Source organism: Castor canadensis, chromosome 9 (genome assembly GCF_047511655.1).
Source record: "Castor canadensis chromosome 9, mCasCan1.hap1v2, whole genome shotgun sequence".
NCBI lineage: Eukaryota > Metazoa > Chordata > Mammalia > Rodentia > Castoridae > Castor > Castor canadensis.
The window spans coordinates 96,371,389-96,388,234 of NC_133394.1; the positions used below are offsets into that span (position 1 = coordinate 96,371,389).

The 16,846-nt window shown below is 35.3% G+C and overlaps 1 protein-coding gene and 1 long non-coding RNA gene across 7 annotated transcripts in view; one reads left to right on the plus strand and one right to left on the minus strand.

Moving 5' to 3' along the window:
- Adamts3 (ADAM metallopeptidase with thrombospondin type 1 motif 3) overlaps window positions 1-12,703 on the plus strand; it is a 244,478-nt gene extending 231,775 nt beyond the window's left edge. For 3 of the 6 annotated variants that reach the window (XM_074042030.1, XM_074042032.1, XM_074042031.1), the window contains 5 exons: window positions 666-831; window positions 3,180-3,312; window positions 6,128-6,335; window positions 7,569-7,686; window positions 10,056-12,701. In XM_074042030.1, the coding sequence (XP_073898131.1) occupies window positions 666-831; window positions 3,180-3,312; window positions 6,128-6,335; window positions 7,569-7,686; window positions 10,056-10,624 (1,194 nt within the window). In that variant the 3' untranslated portion in view covers window positions 10,625-12,701. Of the gene's footprint in view, window positions 1-665; window positions 832-3,179; window positions 3,313-6,127; window positions 6,336-7,568; window positions 7,687-10,055 lie in introns of all 6 variants that reach the window. The other 3 variants (XM_074042029.1, XM_074042033.1, XM_074042034.1) reach the window with 2 other exon arrangements.
- LOC141410956 (uncharacterized) overlaps window positions 10,430-16,846 on the minus strand; it is a 104,274-nt gene continuing 97,857 nt past the window's right edge. The window contains exons 2-3 of the long non-coding RNA XR_012435783.1: window positions 14,251-14,309; window positions 10,430-10,557 (exon numbers count right to left, since the gene is read on the minus strand). This is a non-coding gene — a long non-coding RNA (uncharacterized lncRNA). The remainder of the gene's footprint in view (window positions 10,558-14,250; window positions 14,310-16,846) is intronic.

Here is a 16,846-nt window from a genome sequence, read left to right on the forward strand (position 1 = left end):
ATTAAAAAAACTATAAACAGGTACCATTTAGCCTACTGAGGAAAACCAGAAAGTTCCATAAAGATACAAATGCTAATCAATATTAATATTGATTATTTAAATAATGTATCATTTTAGTATTAAAGACTCTGCTGACATTTAAAAACATGTTTTCTAAGAATATTTACTGTCTTGGGAAATGTGTATGACACTTTAAGTAAAATAAACAAGATCAGAAAACTATGTATGTCTACATACTCAGTGCACCTACCTTGAGGGACTAATCCGAAATAATAAATTTGCCTTTGGTTTTCACTTGTTCTGTAGAATTATGAATGGTTTTAATTTTCTTTATATTTTTCTATAATGTATTTACTCTGGAGGGAAATTATCATTATAACAAAATATTATAAAATACCAACTTTAAAATGCACTGAAGATGTGGTATAATCTAAGAAACCTATAGAGAATCTTATAAAGTTTTTTTATGTTCATAGTTTTATATATTTGCATTTTTCTTAAACCCTGCAACATGCACTTAAGTTGATGAAACAAAAGCATTATATTTTGAAAACTACTTTGAAATTTTGTACTTTCAATAAAAACACTACTCTGAAATATTCATAAACTTTTACCCCAAAGCTAAAATTCAGTTGATTTATGTATCAATTTCATGTGTATGCTAGATTATACCTCAGGAGAATGATACCCGCTCTAGCCTGACATATAAATACGTCATCCATGAAGACTCGGTGCCTACAATCAACAGCAACAATGTTATCCAGGAAGAATTAGATACTTTTGAGTGGGCTTTGAAGAGCTGGTCTCAGTGTTCCAAACCCTGTGGTGGAGGTAACAACTAAACACATTATCATATCATGTAATTTCTACAAAAGCAAATCTTGATTCTACTCTAAGAATTGCCTGTAATGGAAGCTGCAACTGAGGACACTAACCATAACCACCAAAATGTAAATACAAAGCACCATTACTGAAATCTCAGAATCAGCAAAATAGAGGATTTCATTCATAACAATGGAAGACCAGAAAATCTCCTTGGTCTTTTCTCTTGGGTTCTTTATGTCTTGTGTTCAATGCAGTAGTATCCTTAATCACCTTTTCCAAACTCCAAAACTCCCAACTTCAGTGTACTCATTGTGACCTTTCTTCTCCACATCTATGCATTTATTTTTTGTTTTGATAATTAAAGAGCTATTAGGTACCTACAACTATATAATTGGTTATGCTGTGTATTTGGAGCCACCTGTTGTCCCAAATGCTTTATACATCAGTGCATTAATACTCACAATGTCCCTATGAGATTTTTATCTCCATTTTATTGATGATAAAACTGAAGCACAAAGAAGCTAAATGATTTGCCTGAGACAAGCGGATTATAACCTAGGTAGCCTGGCTTCTGAGAACACTTCCATTCTACACTATGCTGCCTCTCTGCTTTCTTCAGAATAAAAGCATTAGCTGTACTCAGTGTGTCTCAATTCTCCCCGACAAGCAGGAGGTGAGTGGCTGTCACAAAAATGAGATTGAAGAAAACAACAAAAAAATTGTTCTCAGTAGGGAATGCCCAGATACACCTTCTTTTAAAATAATTTAAAATTCAAGGATGTATTTCCTAAGTGTTTGAGGGATATATAAACTGCTTTTAGTCAATTATTAAGAACATTTTATTATCCATTGCACATCACTTATTTAATTTGGATGGACCCTTTTATTGTACTCTCGATATCCATTTGGTCATAATGTATGTCATATACACTCTTTTTTTACATACACCTTTTTAAAATGTGCCACATGTGTTCCTTCCTTACCTGTTTTAGAGGGAAATTTGTTACAACAGTTTCCTAACTAGTTAGTTGACTTTGATTTTCGTTCTTCCTTTATTTCTAGGCTAAAATTTTTTTGAATGAATGGAATTACTTTCCTGATTAAAATCCTTCAGTCTTCTAGTGTGTTTCCCTGAAAACACATCATTTAAGTAGTAGTATTGCCAAAAACAAATACCCTGAATCTCATTAAGAGACAATTAAACCCAAGTTGTGGAACATTTTATAAAACATCTGGTTTATACTTTTCAAAAATATTAGATGCCACAGAAGTCAAGATGTGGTTGAGAAATTATTCTTGGTTAATGTAGGTTAAAGAAATCTGACAGTTAATTGCCACACATGATCCCTTGTTGGAAAAGCATGGCTATAGAGAACATTATAAAGGCAGTTGACAGGTTTTGAATATGGTCTGGACATTATATTCTATAATTGTATCTCTTAAATGTCCTGATTTTAAGAATTAAATTGTGGTTATGTAAGAGAATGCACTCATTAATGAAGTATGTGCTGAAGTGTTTAGCATGATGTCTACAACTTACTCTCATAGTTGAGGAAAAATTTACATATATAGTAAATTATATATCTATAGACTGAGTAGCAAAAGATTAATCTAGATGCAAGGCATACAAATATTCATTTTGCTTCTCACAAATTTTTGTAGATTTGAAATTTTTTGGAATGTTAGTTTTTGTTATTGTTTATAGCATCTATCAACGTGAAAATGCTGGGAGATCTCCTTCAGTTACTCTCTATATCCTTCAGGATAACCCAAACACTTCTCTGGGGTTCATGGCTTTAAGATCTGATGCTTTCTCATCTCTTGCCTCTTCACATATGACACCAGCCATCTGAAGCACCCATGGTGTTCTCTGTCATTTCCTTCACCCAGTGCAATTTGAACTTCAAGATTCTGCTCAAGGAAGTGCTGATCTTATAAGCTTTCCTTACTGCAAGTCCAGCTAAGCTGAAAGCTTTTCACTTTGTGTTCTTTGGTGCCCTCTGCAGAAAGTTACTCACATAGCTTTATAAAAACTTTTATTTCCAGGTATTGGTTGTCACAGTGTTTTTTGTATCCACCTCTCACACTAGACTGTATTCAGACTCTAGTTTACTAGCAAGTACACAGTTGTTGTTTCATAATATTTATTGAATGTAGGCTCTGAAAAGATTAGCTTTTTTTCACTGTAAACTCATTTTCATTCAATTTAAAGTGATAGAATCTTTAACCCCTATCTTAGTACCTTGCTTAATATATGTACTCAAATATTTCTTAAATGAATATATGAATTAATATTCAAATATATAATAGCATGGATAAGTGATTAAATTCAGGAAATATGTTTCCTTTTCCAGGTTTCCAGTACACTAAATACGGATGCCGTAGGAAAAGTGATAATAAAATGGTTCATCGTAGCTTCTGTGAGGCCAATAAAAAGCCAAAACCTATTAGACGAATGTGCAATATTCAAGAATGTACACATCCACTGTAAGCATTTATATTCACTTTCATATCCTGAAGTCAAAATAGGAATGTATATGTCTTTAGCTGTTCTTAGTTTTGATTTTACTTTTAATCAAAGTGTACGTGTACCTGGTTTCATCATATCATTTCAGAGAGGTTACATATAAAGCTGTGGGTCCTTGCCTTTCACCACACTCCTAAAACACATCCACTTTCAACTGCTGTGTTTCCATCTCTCTGAGTTAAAAAAAAATTTCCTGTTCCTTAGTGTGAGGCAAGGTTGGGTATTATATATTGAATTTCCACTATGATGGAATGTGAAGATTTAGCATTTTTTTAAAAACAACCAAAGGCCACACTTATTCTTTCTCTGATATTTCCAATATTGATACATCTTTTACTGATATTCAAGTCTTATTTTAACAGCTGAGTAACTATATTTCCTTTCTTGTAAAACTTTGTTTTTAAATGAATGTTTTAATTTTTGTTTTCTACTACTTTTTAATAATGCATACTTAAATCTTCCTTGAGTATCAATTCCCTCTATACTGAACTCTCAAGTACCTTGTCACTCTCATCTTCATAGAGACAGAAGTGTTCTCTGTGCCACAGCCTGGTCTTCTACTCTACCTAGTTGTCCCCTGGGATTCCCACTGTCCCTTCCTTGTAAGGGGTTTTCTGTTTCTTGAATTAGTTGTCTCTCTTCTCTTGGTTCATTCATTCATTATAGTAGGTCACATTTTTCAAGAACTTCAGGGGGAAAAGTATGTACATAATGAAATGTTTATATAGGAATTAAATTCTTTGACACCTGGGAAAAGTGAATGAGGTTGAAGTATCAGATTATAAAAGATGTTACTCTCTCTCTTGATCTCAATTTGGAAGCACAGACACACACATATATATCCTAAGTTGTAGTATACATTTTTCCTCCAGAATCTTGAAAACATTGTTTGCCACACTCCACTGTTGATGTCATTATGATTCACAAGTCTGTGTGACCTGTTTTTAGTTATCTTTCTGTTCTCAGTGTCCTGAAATTCCACAGTGATGAAACTGCCACAGTACTTATCTTTTTTCATCCATTATGCTGTGTACTTGTAGACTTTTTTAAATCAACAATCATATTTATGAGGTACATTGTGATGTTTTTTAAGTAGAATGATACAATCAAGCTAATCAGCCTATCCTTCACCTTACATACTTGCCTCCTCTCTGAATATTTAGATATGTTCTTAATAATTTTGGAATATGCATTACATTATTATTAGCCATAGTGACCATACTGTGTAGTAGACGTCAAAAACTTGGTGAAATGACACAAAGTTTCAGTTGAATCCATACCTCCCAATCTCTTCTATCCTGGCCCTGTGGCCATTCCTTTGTAACCACCATTCTGCTCTCTAAATCCAAGAATTCAGCTTTTCTTAGATTCTGCATGTGAAGTCATGCAGTGTCTTTCTATGCCTGGCTTAGTACAATGCCCTCAAGCTTTATTCATATTGTTTCAAATGACACTTGAAGAATTTTTTAAAGCACAAAACTAATATTTTTCATCTATAGGAGATTGTCTTTGAAAATTATACTCTCTTTTTCAGTGTTCTTTCTGGGATATTTGTAGTTCAGGTTGTTATTGTTCATCGTTCCATAATATATGGAATGTGCTATAATATGACCAATATCTAGCTCTCTGGATTATCAATTAACCCTTTCTCAAGGAATTTGATTCTTATTTAATTTTTTAGGATATTAAATATTACTTCCTTTCTTATGCATTATTCTTTTGATTTTTTTTTCTTTAAGTCCTCCCCACCCACCTTTCATCTAGTTGATCAGTGAATGTGTAATTGAGGCATGCTGATTACTTGTCCTTTCCAAGTTATTTTTCCCCTATGATTTTTTTCTTTCCTTAAATATAAAGAAGTAAAAATATAACCATGCTAGAACTTTGTTCTCTTTGGTATTCATAGTTTAACACTGCTCTAGTATCTCAAACTGGCAATAAAACGTGGAACGTAGACTAGCTCAATTTTGAAGACCTCAGTAGCGACTCTCACTTAAAGTCACATGTAATATAGGGGTATACTTCATTAACACTTCTGTTACCAGATGGAATCAATAGTGAAACTCTTTAGGACTCAGTAATCATACATACAAGAGAGAACTGTTCAAAATATTGTAACCACAGCTGATTTGCAGTGTTTGGGGCACTGATATTAACACTAGAATTTGGGAATGTCCCATAAGAAATATTTTTTGGAAATATTTCTGCTAGTTGAGTTCATCAGAGCAGTTTTGACCCATGCCTGGGTGTACATTGCCTTTACCTTTCTGTTAGACCTAGTGAGGGCTAAGAAGAATGAATTACACAGGATAGGTGGGTCTGTTACAACAACAACTGTTGACATACAATAATCATTTTAGTTGCAGTAGTAAAGCAATGAGTAACTCTACAGATTTCAAGAAGAAAGCAGGAGTTGCCAAACCCTTTTATCTTAGCAAACATTAGATAGGTTCCTATTTTCATTGACTTTCAGGGTTTTATACCATGAAGCAATATATTTAAGTAATTTTGAAAACTACCATCATGCATGAAGTCAACCAGGATAGCTTTAAAAAGAGTTTCAGAAACCCTTGGTTGGCTATCCTTTAGGAAAGGAGAATGTTTCTACATCACTGATAAGCAGCAAAAAATAGTAGGGCATTAAAAGTGTTGGACCTGGTATTGTTAGAAAGTTGATCGTACTTCCTGGTTTCAGTTGTTCAGGGAGCAGAAAAGTCTAGGATATCCATTGTGAAAATATACATCCCATTGACTGCTCTATTCTAACACCCACAGCTGGGTAGCAGAAGAGTGGGAACACTGCACCAAAACCTGTGGCAATTCTGGCTACCAGCTTCGCACTGTCCGTTGTCTTCAGCCACAACATGATGGCACCAACCGCTCTGTGCACAGCAAGTACTGTGTGGGTGACCGTCCTGAAAGCCGTCGGCCCTGTAACAGAGTGCCCTGCCCAGCCCAGTGGAAAACAGGGCCCTGGAATGAGGTGGGTGTGTGAATTCTGTGTAAGTGTGTGTCAGCATGTGTAGAAAATTTAATTTAGCTAAAGTAACAAGAAGACTTTGTGTAAGGTGAAAAACTGGCATACTTTTTGATCATCTGGTGGTGGTAGGAAAAATTAATACTTTAAAACAATATTTGCAGTTAAGATTAGTTGGTAGGGGCAAGCCATATTTAGTGTTCTGTAACATAGAGGTGGCTGAAAGGTCACTGTTCTTCTAAGATTTTTTGTTGATTTCCTAATTCCTACATGATAAATTCCAATCCCCTGGCATCCAATGCAAGGCCCTACTCCAATTGATATGACTCTAGCTCCTCTTACTATGTCTTTCTTTATTTAGCCATTCATCTCTGAGTAAACTTCTCACTTTTCCAAACTGACCATGCTAGTTCAAGCCTACTACTTTTCATCTGCCTTGCTTTTCCCCTTCTCCACCAAGGCTCATCGCTGTAGCCCAAATTCCCTCCAGCATCCTTTTCTTCTTGCCTTGCTCCACAGATTTCTCAAAAACAGTGTTTTTGTATGTTGCTTCCACTCCATACTTTGTGTAGGATGTTTGTTTGGTATTTTTAAAGACTGAAAATAAAAAATCTTGGGCCATATGAAGGAGGAGCAGGCAAACAAAGGTCACCCACAGAGGACAAAAAAGACAACTCATGTGCTAGTCCTCCTCAGAGACCTGGAACAAAGATTTTCCTTCATAGCTCATATTGACATTGATACTCTGGACATTTCTGGGCTTAGTTGTAGAGCAATAAGCTCCTTCATTAAACGGGAATACAGCGGTTGTAGTTCCAAAGAGGTTGAGTTAATTAAGTTTGGCTCCTCAAAACAGCAGGTATAGACCTTATCCTCATAATGGCTTCTTTCCTATAGAATGCTTACCACAAATTCATTGCAGACATTTTGCTTCAGCTTTGCATACCTTGCTTCCTTCTGCCCTCATTTACTACTGTAGCAGTCCTCTGAGGCAGGCATCATTATCTCAGTTTTTCCATATGAGGAAGCTGATGATCAAAGAGAAAAAAGTAACATGTTGGAAAAAGATGGAGCCAATGTGTAAACCCAGGATTATCTGTCCTCAAAACCATCACAACACCACAGCCTCCATAGAGAAAGAATTCCAAAATTCTGTGTGTGTGTGTTGGGGGTCGAGGGGTGAGGGGTGCCTGGTTTTGGTGGAAAAAATGTCTGTAATTGCATCCTTTGTCTCTGTAGTGTTCAGTGACCTGTGGTGAAGGAACAGAGGTGAGGCAGGTGCTCTGCAGGGCTGGAGACCACTGCGATGGGGAGAAGCCTGAGTCTGTCAGAGTCTGCAAGCTGCCTCCCTGTAATGGTAGGTATGACTAACTGATTTTGCTGCTATGATTTTTTTTAAATCTCACAAAGCAGAATTTCCTTTCAGAGATAAGCTCAGGATATTATATTTGCTTATAAAGAAGTAACCAAAGGAAGACACACTTGAAATATTAACATTGGTTAATCATGGTAGGTTTTGAAATATTTTACTAAAATTATTTAATTTAGACATTGGATAATAAATGGTATTCAGCCCCAGTCCTTTGCAGTGACTGTCCATTCCTGTAAAGGGTGATTTTAAAATAGGTGCCTGCTAAAATTAAGGATTTGCTTGATCTTCCAACTTGCTGTATTGTAAAAGTGAAATGTATTTAAAATGTAAACCCATTTACTGTGTTAAAACACACAAAAAAAATCCAATATGATGGTTTCTGTCTCTATCAGACTATCTCCTTCTGCCTATGCTATTTGACAGACTAGTGAGATTCAGAACTAAAAATGTCACTTTCTTCTCAGCCTGTAACCCCATAAGTAAGTCATTACTTGAATATTGCCATCCTCTGTGCTTCTTTTTTTTTTTTAAAGAAAATTGGCAAAGCACTATTTTATCTTGCAAAAATTTCAGGATTCACATCTTTAAATCTTAAGAATTTCACTATGAATTTTTCCTTGAAATGACAAGAACAAGTGTGACCATGAGGGGGAGACATAAGACTTACACATTTCATCATTTCCCCTTGGAAAGTATTTGAAAGCTCAAAACTCAAGCCATACATAGTTAGAAGGTATGAAGTTATTACTGTCAAGAGGCTGAATACTTTCCAGTTAAGCTTTGTTGATCTGAATAATTGGTAGAGCTATATGTTTCTGGATATGTACCCAATTGGCTGCAAAAATTTACCTAGAAGAAAATGTTCTCATTGTAAAACCAGGAAGCTAAAGAAGAAAGCATAACTATGGCAGTGGTTCCACTGGATTCCTTTAGCTGTCTGTTTTCTGAAATCTCAGCCTAAAGGTTACATATTTCTACCATATCTTAGTCAAACAGGTAACAGTTCCCTTCCCAGTCTCAAAGTACTATTAGAATCAATTAAATGTTTTTTTGAGACCAGGTATAAAACCCTTTTCCTGACATTCTCATCCAATGATTGATTTGGTCATGTGAGTCCCTATTTGTTTTTTCTTTTCTCAGCATTTCTCCCTTTTCATCTCATAACCATCTTCTGGTCCCACTATGAACTGTTTCCTGCAATGGCCAAGTACTCAACATTTAAAGACAGAGGCTATCACATGTCTGAGCTTGGCCCCAGAACAGGGGTAAAGGAGTCAGAGGAAAAAGAATACATTGTTGAATAAAGTCCTCTCATCCTAGGAACTGGAGCCTTAAACCTATTGGAAGAAGAAATTTCCTTATTTTAAGGCATAATCATTGAAAAAATAACTCACACATGAGGAATTGATATGAGGTGAAACCAATTAATGTAATCCTCAGGCATTCACAACTAGATGCTGAAATATTTAAACATATCATATTGTAGAGCAGACCTGTAAATGTCAAGGCAATGATTCATTCCACAGTTTGGGACATGGTCATAGTCTGACAACCCTAACTGTAATTTTGTCCCTGTACTGACCTCTCCAACTGTCTTTCTTTTTTAAAATGTTTAGAGAAAAAAATTCTGATTTCTTTGGCAAGTTATATGGCAGCTTTCTTCCCTTGAAATATACCATCACTCAGTAGTACATTGTGATTTTTTTTGGCAGTACTTGCTAGGCAAGCGCTCTACCATACCCATTTTGCCTTTAGTTACTTTTTTTAGATAGGTTCTCTCTTTTACCCAGGGCCTGCCTCAGTCCATGGTCCTCCTATCTCTGCCTCCCACATAGCTGGTATCACAGGCATGTGTCACCATGCCTGGCCCCTACACTGTAATTTTAATGACTGAATCCCATAAGATATTTCCTGGCTGAAAATAAGTGTACACTAACATTTGCATGAGCTGAACATTTTTTGAAACTTAGTTTTCATAAACTGCAATTGCTAAAATTTTTAAGCATTAAAAATAGTGCGGTACACACACCTGTCAAGTGTTTTATGAGAGTAACTTCACTCCCTTATAAATATAAGATTCTATTATTCAATGAACTTACATTCATAAAAAATTGTTCTCATTCTAAAATCAGATGTACATTCTTACTCAGAAGCCCAACTACCCTCAGTGATCATCCCACAGGTGTTGTACACAAAACTCTATTTCAGTGAATTCATTTTAATGTTCATATTGTTAAAGGCTCACATGAACAACTGTCATTGGCAGACTTCATGGAGATCTTTTTGTAATTAACAGTTTTAATTGCTTCACTTCTATGTTTAGAGATGTGTTTTCTTCCTTTTCTGTTTTACAGATGAGCCATGTTTAGGAGACAAGTCCATATTTTGTCAAATGGAAGTGCTGGCACGGTACTGCTCCATACCAGGTTATAACAAGCTGTGTTGTGAGTCATGTGGCAAGCGTAATAGCACCCTGCCACCACCATACCAGCTGGAAACTGCTGACACGCATGATGATGCTGTGTTTAGCCCTGGTGACCTCCCTGGTCCTACAATGAGGCCTACACCTTCGGTCCCTTCCTATTCAGACACCCCTGCCGGGAAAAAATCTTTGAGTAGCATTTCTTCAGTGGGAAGTCCAAACGCATATGCTGCTTTCATTCCAAACATTAGACCTGATGGTGCTACCTCACCCCAGAGGAGAGCACAGCAGGCTGGAAGTAAGACACCAAGACTGGCCTCAGTACCATCCTCTTCACCCACCAAGAGGGGCCACTTCCAAGCTACTTCACAGGTGGCTGCTTCTCCCTTCCTTGAAGTCAGTGATTCATCAGGTGCTTCTTCTCAGGCAAGAACCTCAACGAAAGATGAAAAGATTATTAACAAGAGACATCCGATAAGTTCATCCACCTTAGAAAGATGAGGGAAACCCGGACAAACTGTCTCTCCATCTGGTGCATATAGCTTGTTGAAAGTGAAATCTCCGTAGATGGTTTACTTATTTTATCTGTAAGTGGAAGAACAAAAAGTGCTGGTTCACTTTCTAGTTGCTTTCATCCTCCTTTTGTTCTGCATTGACTTGTTTACCAGAATTCATTGGAAGAAAGCACCAAAGATTATTAACAGAATGATATAAATTGCTATGTATGGTGGTTGCTCTCTAAAGAAGAAAGGGACTGGAAACAGTTGTGATTATGAGCTGATTTTTTTGTTCAAAAAAAATGCCAATGGTTTACACTTCAAGAAATTTTGGAAATAGGGCAAAGAATTCTTAGACTTGTATTTCTATTTATCTATATTAGAAATATTGTATGAGCGAATTTGCAGCTGTGTGTAAATACTGTATATTGCAGAAATCAGTATTATTTTAAGAGATGTTCTCAAATGATTGTTTACTATCTTACATTTCTGGATGTTCTAGGTGCCTGCCATTGAGTACTGCCTTATTTGACATTCCATAGGTTGACTTTCAAAGCTGAATATTATGAAGTTAGAATTACAGCTACTGACAATATAAGAGGTTGTTTTGTATGGTTTTTGTTGAATCAATGATGTAATACCTAAATTATAAAAAGAGAAATTACAGATATACAGATCTCATTTTACCTATTGCCTTCATCCTTGTTATTGACTTATCTTAGCATAGTTGTATTCATAGGAAACAATAAATGAGCCCATATAATACAAACTGAAACCAGTAAGCACCATTGAGATGTCCTATATTCTTGTGTTATTTTTTTAATTCTCCCATTGTTGATATATGAAGTTATACTTGATGTACTGTAATAGTCACAAAGGAAAATGTTTGGGAGCAGTTGTTCATATGTTAGTAGCTGAGAAAAGTATCATCAGACTACAAGTGACACTTGAGGGTAATAGTGCTTTGAAAGCAGATTCAAGAAATCATTTGTTAATGGTTGAGATATTTATTTTCTGCATGGTTCATATCCAAATATTCACAACTATAATGCATCTGACTGCAATAATGTGCTAGTAATTTATGTCAGTGATCACCTTGCTCACAACGAAGCCAGAAATGCTCTCTCCAGGGAGTAGATGTAAAGTACTTGTATATAGAATACAAAACTGAAAATATTTATTAAATGTTGATTTTTTTCTGATAGTATTTTTATGTACTAAATATTTACATTAATAACAATGACATATTTTGGTAAACTAGAGAGATGCATGCTTTGTTCTGTGCATGTAGAAGAAATTAGATCGTCACCACAGCTAACTCAAAGAGCTAAGATTGAACAAATTTCACATTATGAAAACATTTTAAAAGTAGTTGATGACTTGTTCCCCTTCAAGGAAACATAAAATAGGAAGTCAGCTATCTGTTTAATGAAATAGTAAATTAGACACATTTCTAAACTATAGGAAGGAGATAAGTGTCTTAAGCAATAATGTTTGAGGTCAATACGGGAACTGTCTGGGAATATATTATGCAACCTATATGTTAACCTTCCAAAGCACAGCATGTGCAAGGACTTTTACATAGTTTAAGCCTAAGCCATTGACTCTATACCTCTAAAAATATCGCTGCTACCTTGTGCAAGAATTAAATTAGGTTAATTCCAGATAGTAAAACAATCCCTGAGCCTTAAATAGAAGGATTTTTTTCATTAAAAAAAATTTCACTAGAATGAAATTCTCTCTAGTTTACTTGCGTGAGCATACATCTGGTCCACAGGGAATATGATGATCACATACATGCACCTCCCATAAAGATGTAAATGTTCATTATACTTCAGACTTATGAGCTTTCTTTTCTACAAAGCTAAAAATTTCTTTTTATCAAAGTGTACACTACTGATGCTGTTTGTTGTATTGGGAACATGTAGCAATAAAAATAAAAAATGTCAATGAACTATAGATCTGGTTTTATCTACATTTTATCATTAGATTCATCCCATGGTAGTGGAAACTTGTCCTTTCCTCCTACTAAATCAAAGTTCATCTGCTACTTTCCATAAAGAAACTTAAATGATAGTGTGTCCCATTTTCCCATGATGGTGTATCATTTTGATGTTGTTTGTTGTGTTGTGTATTGATTGCAGGTTTTAAAAACTAGATTTTTAAAAATATTGAGCTCATAAAAATATTAATGTACCTATTCTCAGGCAGGAAACATCCTATAGGTTATAGTCACAAAATCTCTAATAGCAGCTACATGGGAGTTCCTTTATAAAACAGTATGCAGAACTGATGTACATAATTTCATGATTGCTATGAGATAATAAAGACACCTGCAGCACAGGGCCTCACACATAATGGCTAATTATATTAAGTCACTGTCCTTATACTCATCTTCATCATGTATGTTAGGTATATGAGGTGTTGTTAATATAGTTCGCCTCGGTGACCACAGCTAGTTTGACTCATGGTCACTAAGTCTCATTGATAATGGTTAAGAACATAGGTTGGGGAATCCAAAGACAAACAACTAAGCTTTAAAAATGGATAGAATGGACTCATTAAAAATGATCTCTTGTCATTGATTTTGGAGAATTTTAGCTAATTCTGCCCACTCTCCCTTTGCAAATAATTAATAGATAGTCAAACTAAGGGATTAGTGATTAATTATGTATTCCTACAGAGACTGTCACTGGTGCCTCAAACTATTACCAAATAAAATCTTCCTCCCATAATTTATATTAATATACTTTGCAGAAATAATAAATGTCATTTTTTTCATGAAAAAGCCACTTAAATTTAAGCTATAAAAGAAAAAAATCAATTTAAATGTAATGAAAATGTAAGTAAGCCAAAAAAAGCATTACTTGTTAAAGAACTATTAAAGAAAAAGGGACTACTAGTACTGCCTAATAATGAAGTGAAATGTAAAAACCATCTTAGTACCCAGGCATTATCAACACATCAACTAGTAGAACTATTTACTTTGGGCCCAGATTTTTGGATAATTCACTCAGAACCAGAAAAGAAATTTAATAACTTATTAAAATATCATCTACCAAGCAAAGAAGGTACAATTACTAAAAATGAACTGACATCCAAAATGTGGATTCTAAGAATAAACAAAGATGCTTACAAATTTCTACAAAGTTCACCAAAAAATTAGTTATCGCCTAAACTTGTCCCCATCCCAAAAAACTGGCAGATGAGTAAAAGAAAATGCCTGTGGCAACACTAATGTTATATTACAGTTGCTGATTTGGAACATTGCTATTTTCCATCTACTTCATAGCTCAAAACAAATCATTGATTTGACTAATTAGCTTTTACCCATTTGATAACAATTTACCTGGGGTTGAATACTGGTATTTTTTGTTTGATATACCAAAACCTCTAAAATATTCTGTAAGGGAAGAGAATAGTTATTACAATAAAGTATTGTTCTTGTTCATATCACTAGTATTTCTACCCTGCCCTGTAGGATGACTCCAGAAGTTTAAACTATAACAACAAAGCTCTTGTACCATTCATTATGGAGTAAACAACTGATGCTAAAATAACAAATGTGGACACACAATGAACAATTCTTTTGACCTTTGCTGCTTGAGACTTACATAGAGGGATACTCACTAGTAGTTCAAGGTGGAAAACGAACTTCTCCTGAAGACACAGGCACAGAGGTCTGCTTTCTATTGAGGCAACAGAAGTAAGAGTTATGAACTTCACCAAAATTAATTAAGAGTATGATCAGTGAAATCAGACTGCTGGCCCAGCTAATTGTGACCTGGATGAGTTATTTCATGTACCTAAGCTCCAATTACTTTATCTATAAAATGAGGCTGGTAAATAGTCCATACTTCTTGGAACTCTTGAAGCAAAGTATTCAATAATCTGCCAGAAAAAGTGATGAATTCAGTGCCTGGCAGGCACTAGGTATTTAATAAAGGTTTGCAATTCTTTTCTCCAGAAAGTCTATGTTTAAAGATACTTATCATTTTACAGATAATCAACCAACCTCAAAACATTCAATTAGATCATTTTAAACCAAGGTTACAATTTCCACATGGTCTCATCTGCTCAAGTGGCTATGTGCTGAAAAATATGTGGAACAGAAGGATAAATACTGAGTTCCATAAACTTTGTTTATAATGTAACAGCTATCTTTTCATAATAGGCACAACCTGGCAGAGAACTCCAAAAATTAAGGCAATTGCCTTTTCTGTGGTGCATCATACATCAAAAGATACTGTCCACAAACTTGCTACCACCAAATTTTCTTCAGTGGGTGACATACTTTGTTGGGGGGGTGCAGAAAATAAGCCCTCACTATTATATACCAAGGGAAGAAGGACTTACATATGACCATTAGTTATAACCGAACTGTGCCTTTTGTCCCTGGATGAACAAAAATTTCTATTTCTTTTGTATTCTTTGTTGGTATCTAGCACTCTGCTGTATCTATTGCACAAACGTTGTAGCTACTTATTACATTCTGTCAGAGCTCTGCTGCAAAACACAGATGTCCCACAGCTGTAACTGGAATCTCTTAACTTCTCAGCCTTTCCCTCTCTCTGCTACCTTATTGGACAGGAAGAGGACCATTCAAGGACAGACACTCTTCTGGGATGGGTCGTGGTTCTCTAGACTTTTCAGATCTATTTAAGTGATAAGATAATCTAGTTTCTTTGTTGAGTTTTACAACCTTTAATTTTGTATCACAGATGTCACGTAGTGGTTGGAAATGGCAACAGACCCTCTGGTAGAAGGCTTTAATATCTCTTAGGTTCCTAAAACAGTGCTTAAGTTGTCAGAAAATGGTTGATTTGGCCACCCTTTCCTTTGGGTTTCAATGATTGCTAGAAATGCTCTTCAATGATGTGGGTAGTCTTGATAAGTGATTTAACAATATACCTAGTTGTTTGATTTCTGACTTGAATCTTTAACCTACTTTCCTACACAAATCCTGTAAACTTACAAGCATGGTCAGGTTTGCCTCATCATACAGGGAAGGTCAAACATCTGCTTGGTTCTGTTCTGACTCATTATCCATTCTTTTCTTCCTTCACTACCAAACTTCCCAAGGTGGTGGCCTAGCTACAGCTTATCTCCTGCTCCCCACTGCCCACCAATATTGACTCTAGAGAATCCTGTCTTTAGCATGCTTAGCAATAAAGTGTATATAAGTTAAAGTATGTACATTGTTTTATACATATTTCTACTGCACACAAAATAGGTTTTAGAATCGTGTAAACATAACTTTTATGCACACTGTGAATCAAATTTCATGTGATGCTCTTTTTTGCACTGTTTACTTCATTGTGGTGGCCTGGAACTTAATACCTCCAAGATATAGGAATTATAGCTTAAAGTAATACTTGTTGAAATGGTTTTAAAAATGCTTGTGTGAAAAAACAGGCAAAAACATCAGGCTAAATGTTAGAGGTAAGTGATTTTTTTATCTACATTTCTTTTACACAAGCATTTTAAACTCTTTTAATACATATTTTTTAAGCTACAATTTACTGTAGACTTTGTAATCAAAATGCTAATGGCAGGGAGAAATAGTAGCCCAAATGACTGCAGTGGTTGTTCTGGAGCAAATGTGTGTTTCTACCTTCTATTATAACTTTCCTAGAGTACATAGTCTTTTAAGTCTATTTTAATTTCAAATCTGTGTCATTATCACTTTATACTCTCTAGAATGAATGCATGTGGAGGAAAGATAGTATCAAGAAGATGGGAAAGTTGAACTCTGAGCTTTATGGATTTGGTGCCAGAGGACAGTTTTAGCTTCAGGTGAAATGAGAATCTGACATTTGAGGTTTTGGGGGGGAGAGAATACAAGTCATATATATTTCAATTAATTTCTCTGAAAGTAATGTTTTCTATGTGAATTCTAATTTTAAAATAACAAGTGATAACTTAATGTCTTCCAATATTTTTTCCTTTATGAAATTTCCAAAGGAAAGTCGACTCTGAAGGCATAAACATGGCTACAAACCAAGTCATTAAGAACTCAAATGAGTCTTCCAGGCATGAAAACCACAGTGTAATGCACTGAATGGACATCTCCTAAAAATCTATGTGTTAAGGTTCTGTGGGTAATACCAAGTTCATCATGTTTGCTAAAACTGAGTCTGTTTTATTCTTGGGTATTCTAGCCACATTGTCTAGGGTCACAAGCTTTTTCAGGGCACATAAAATTTTGGAAACAGAAAAAATATTA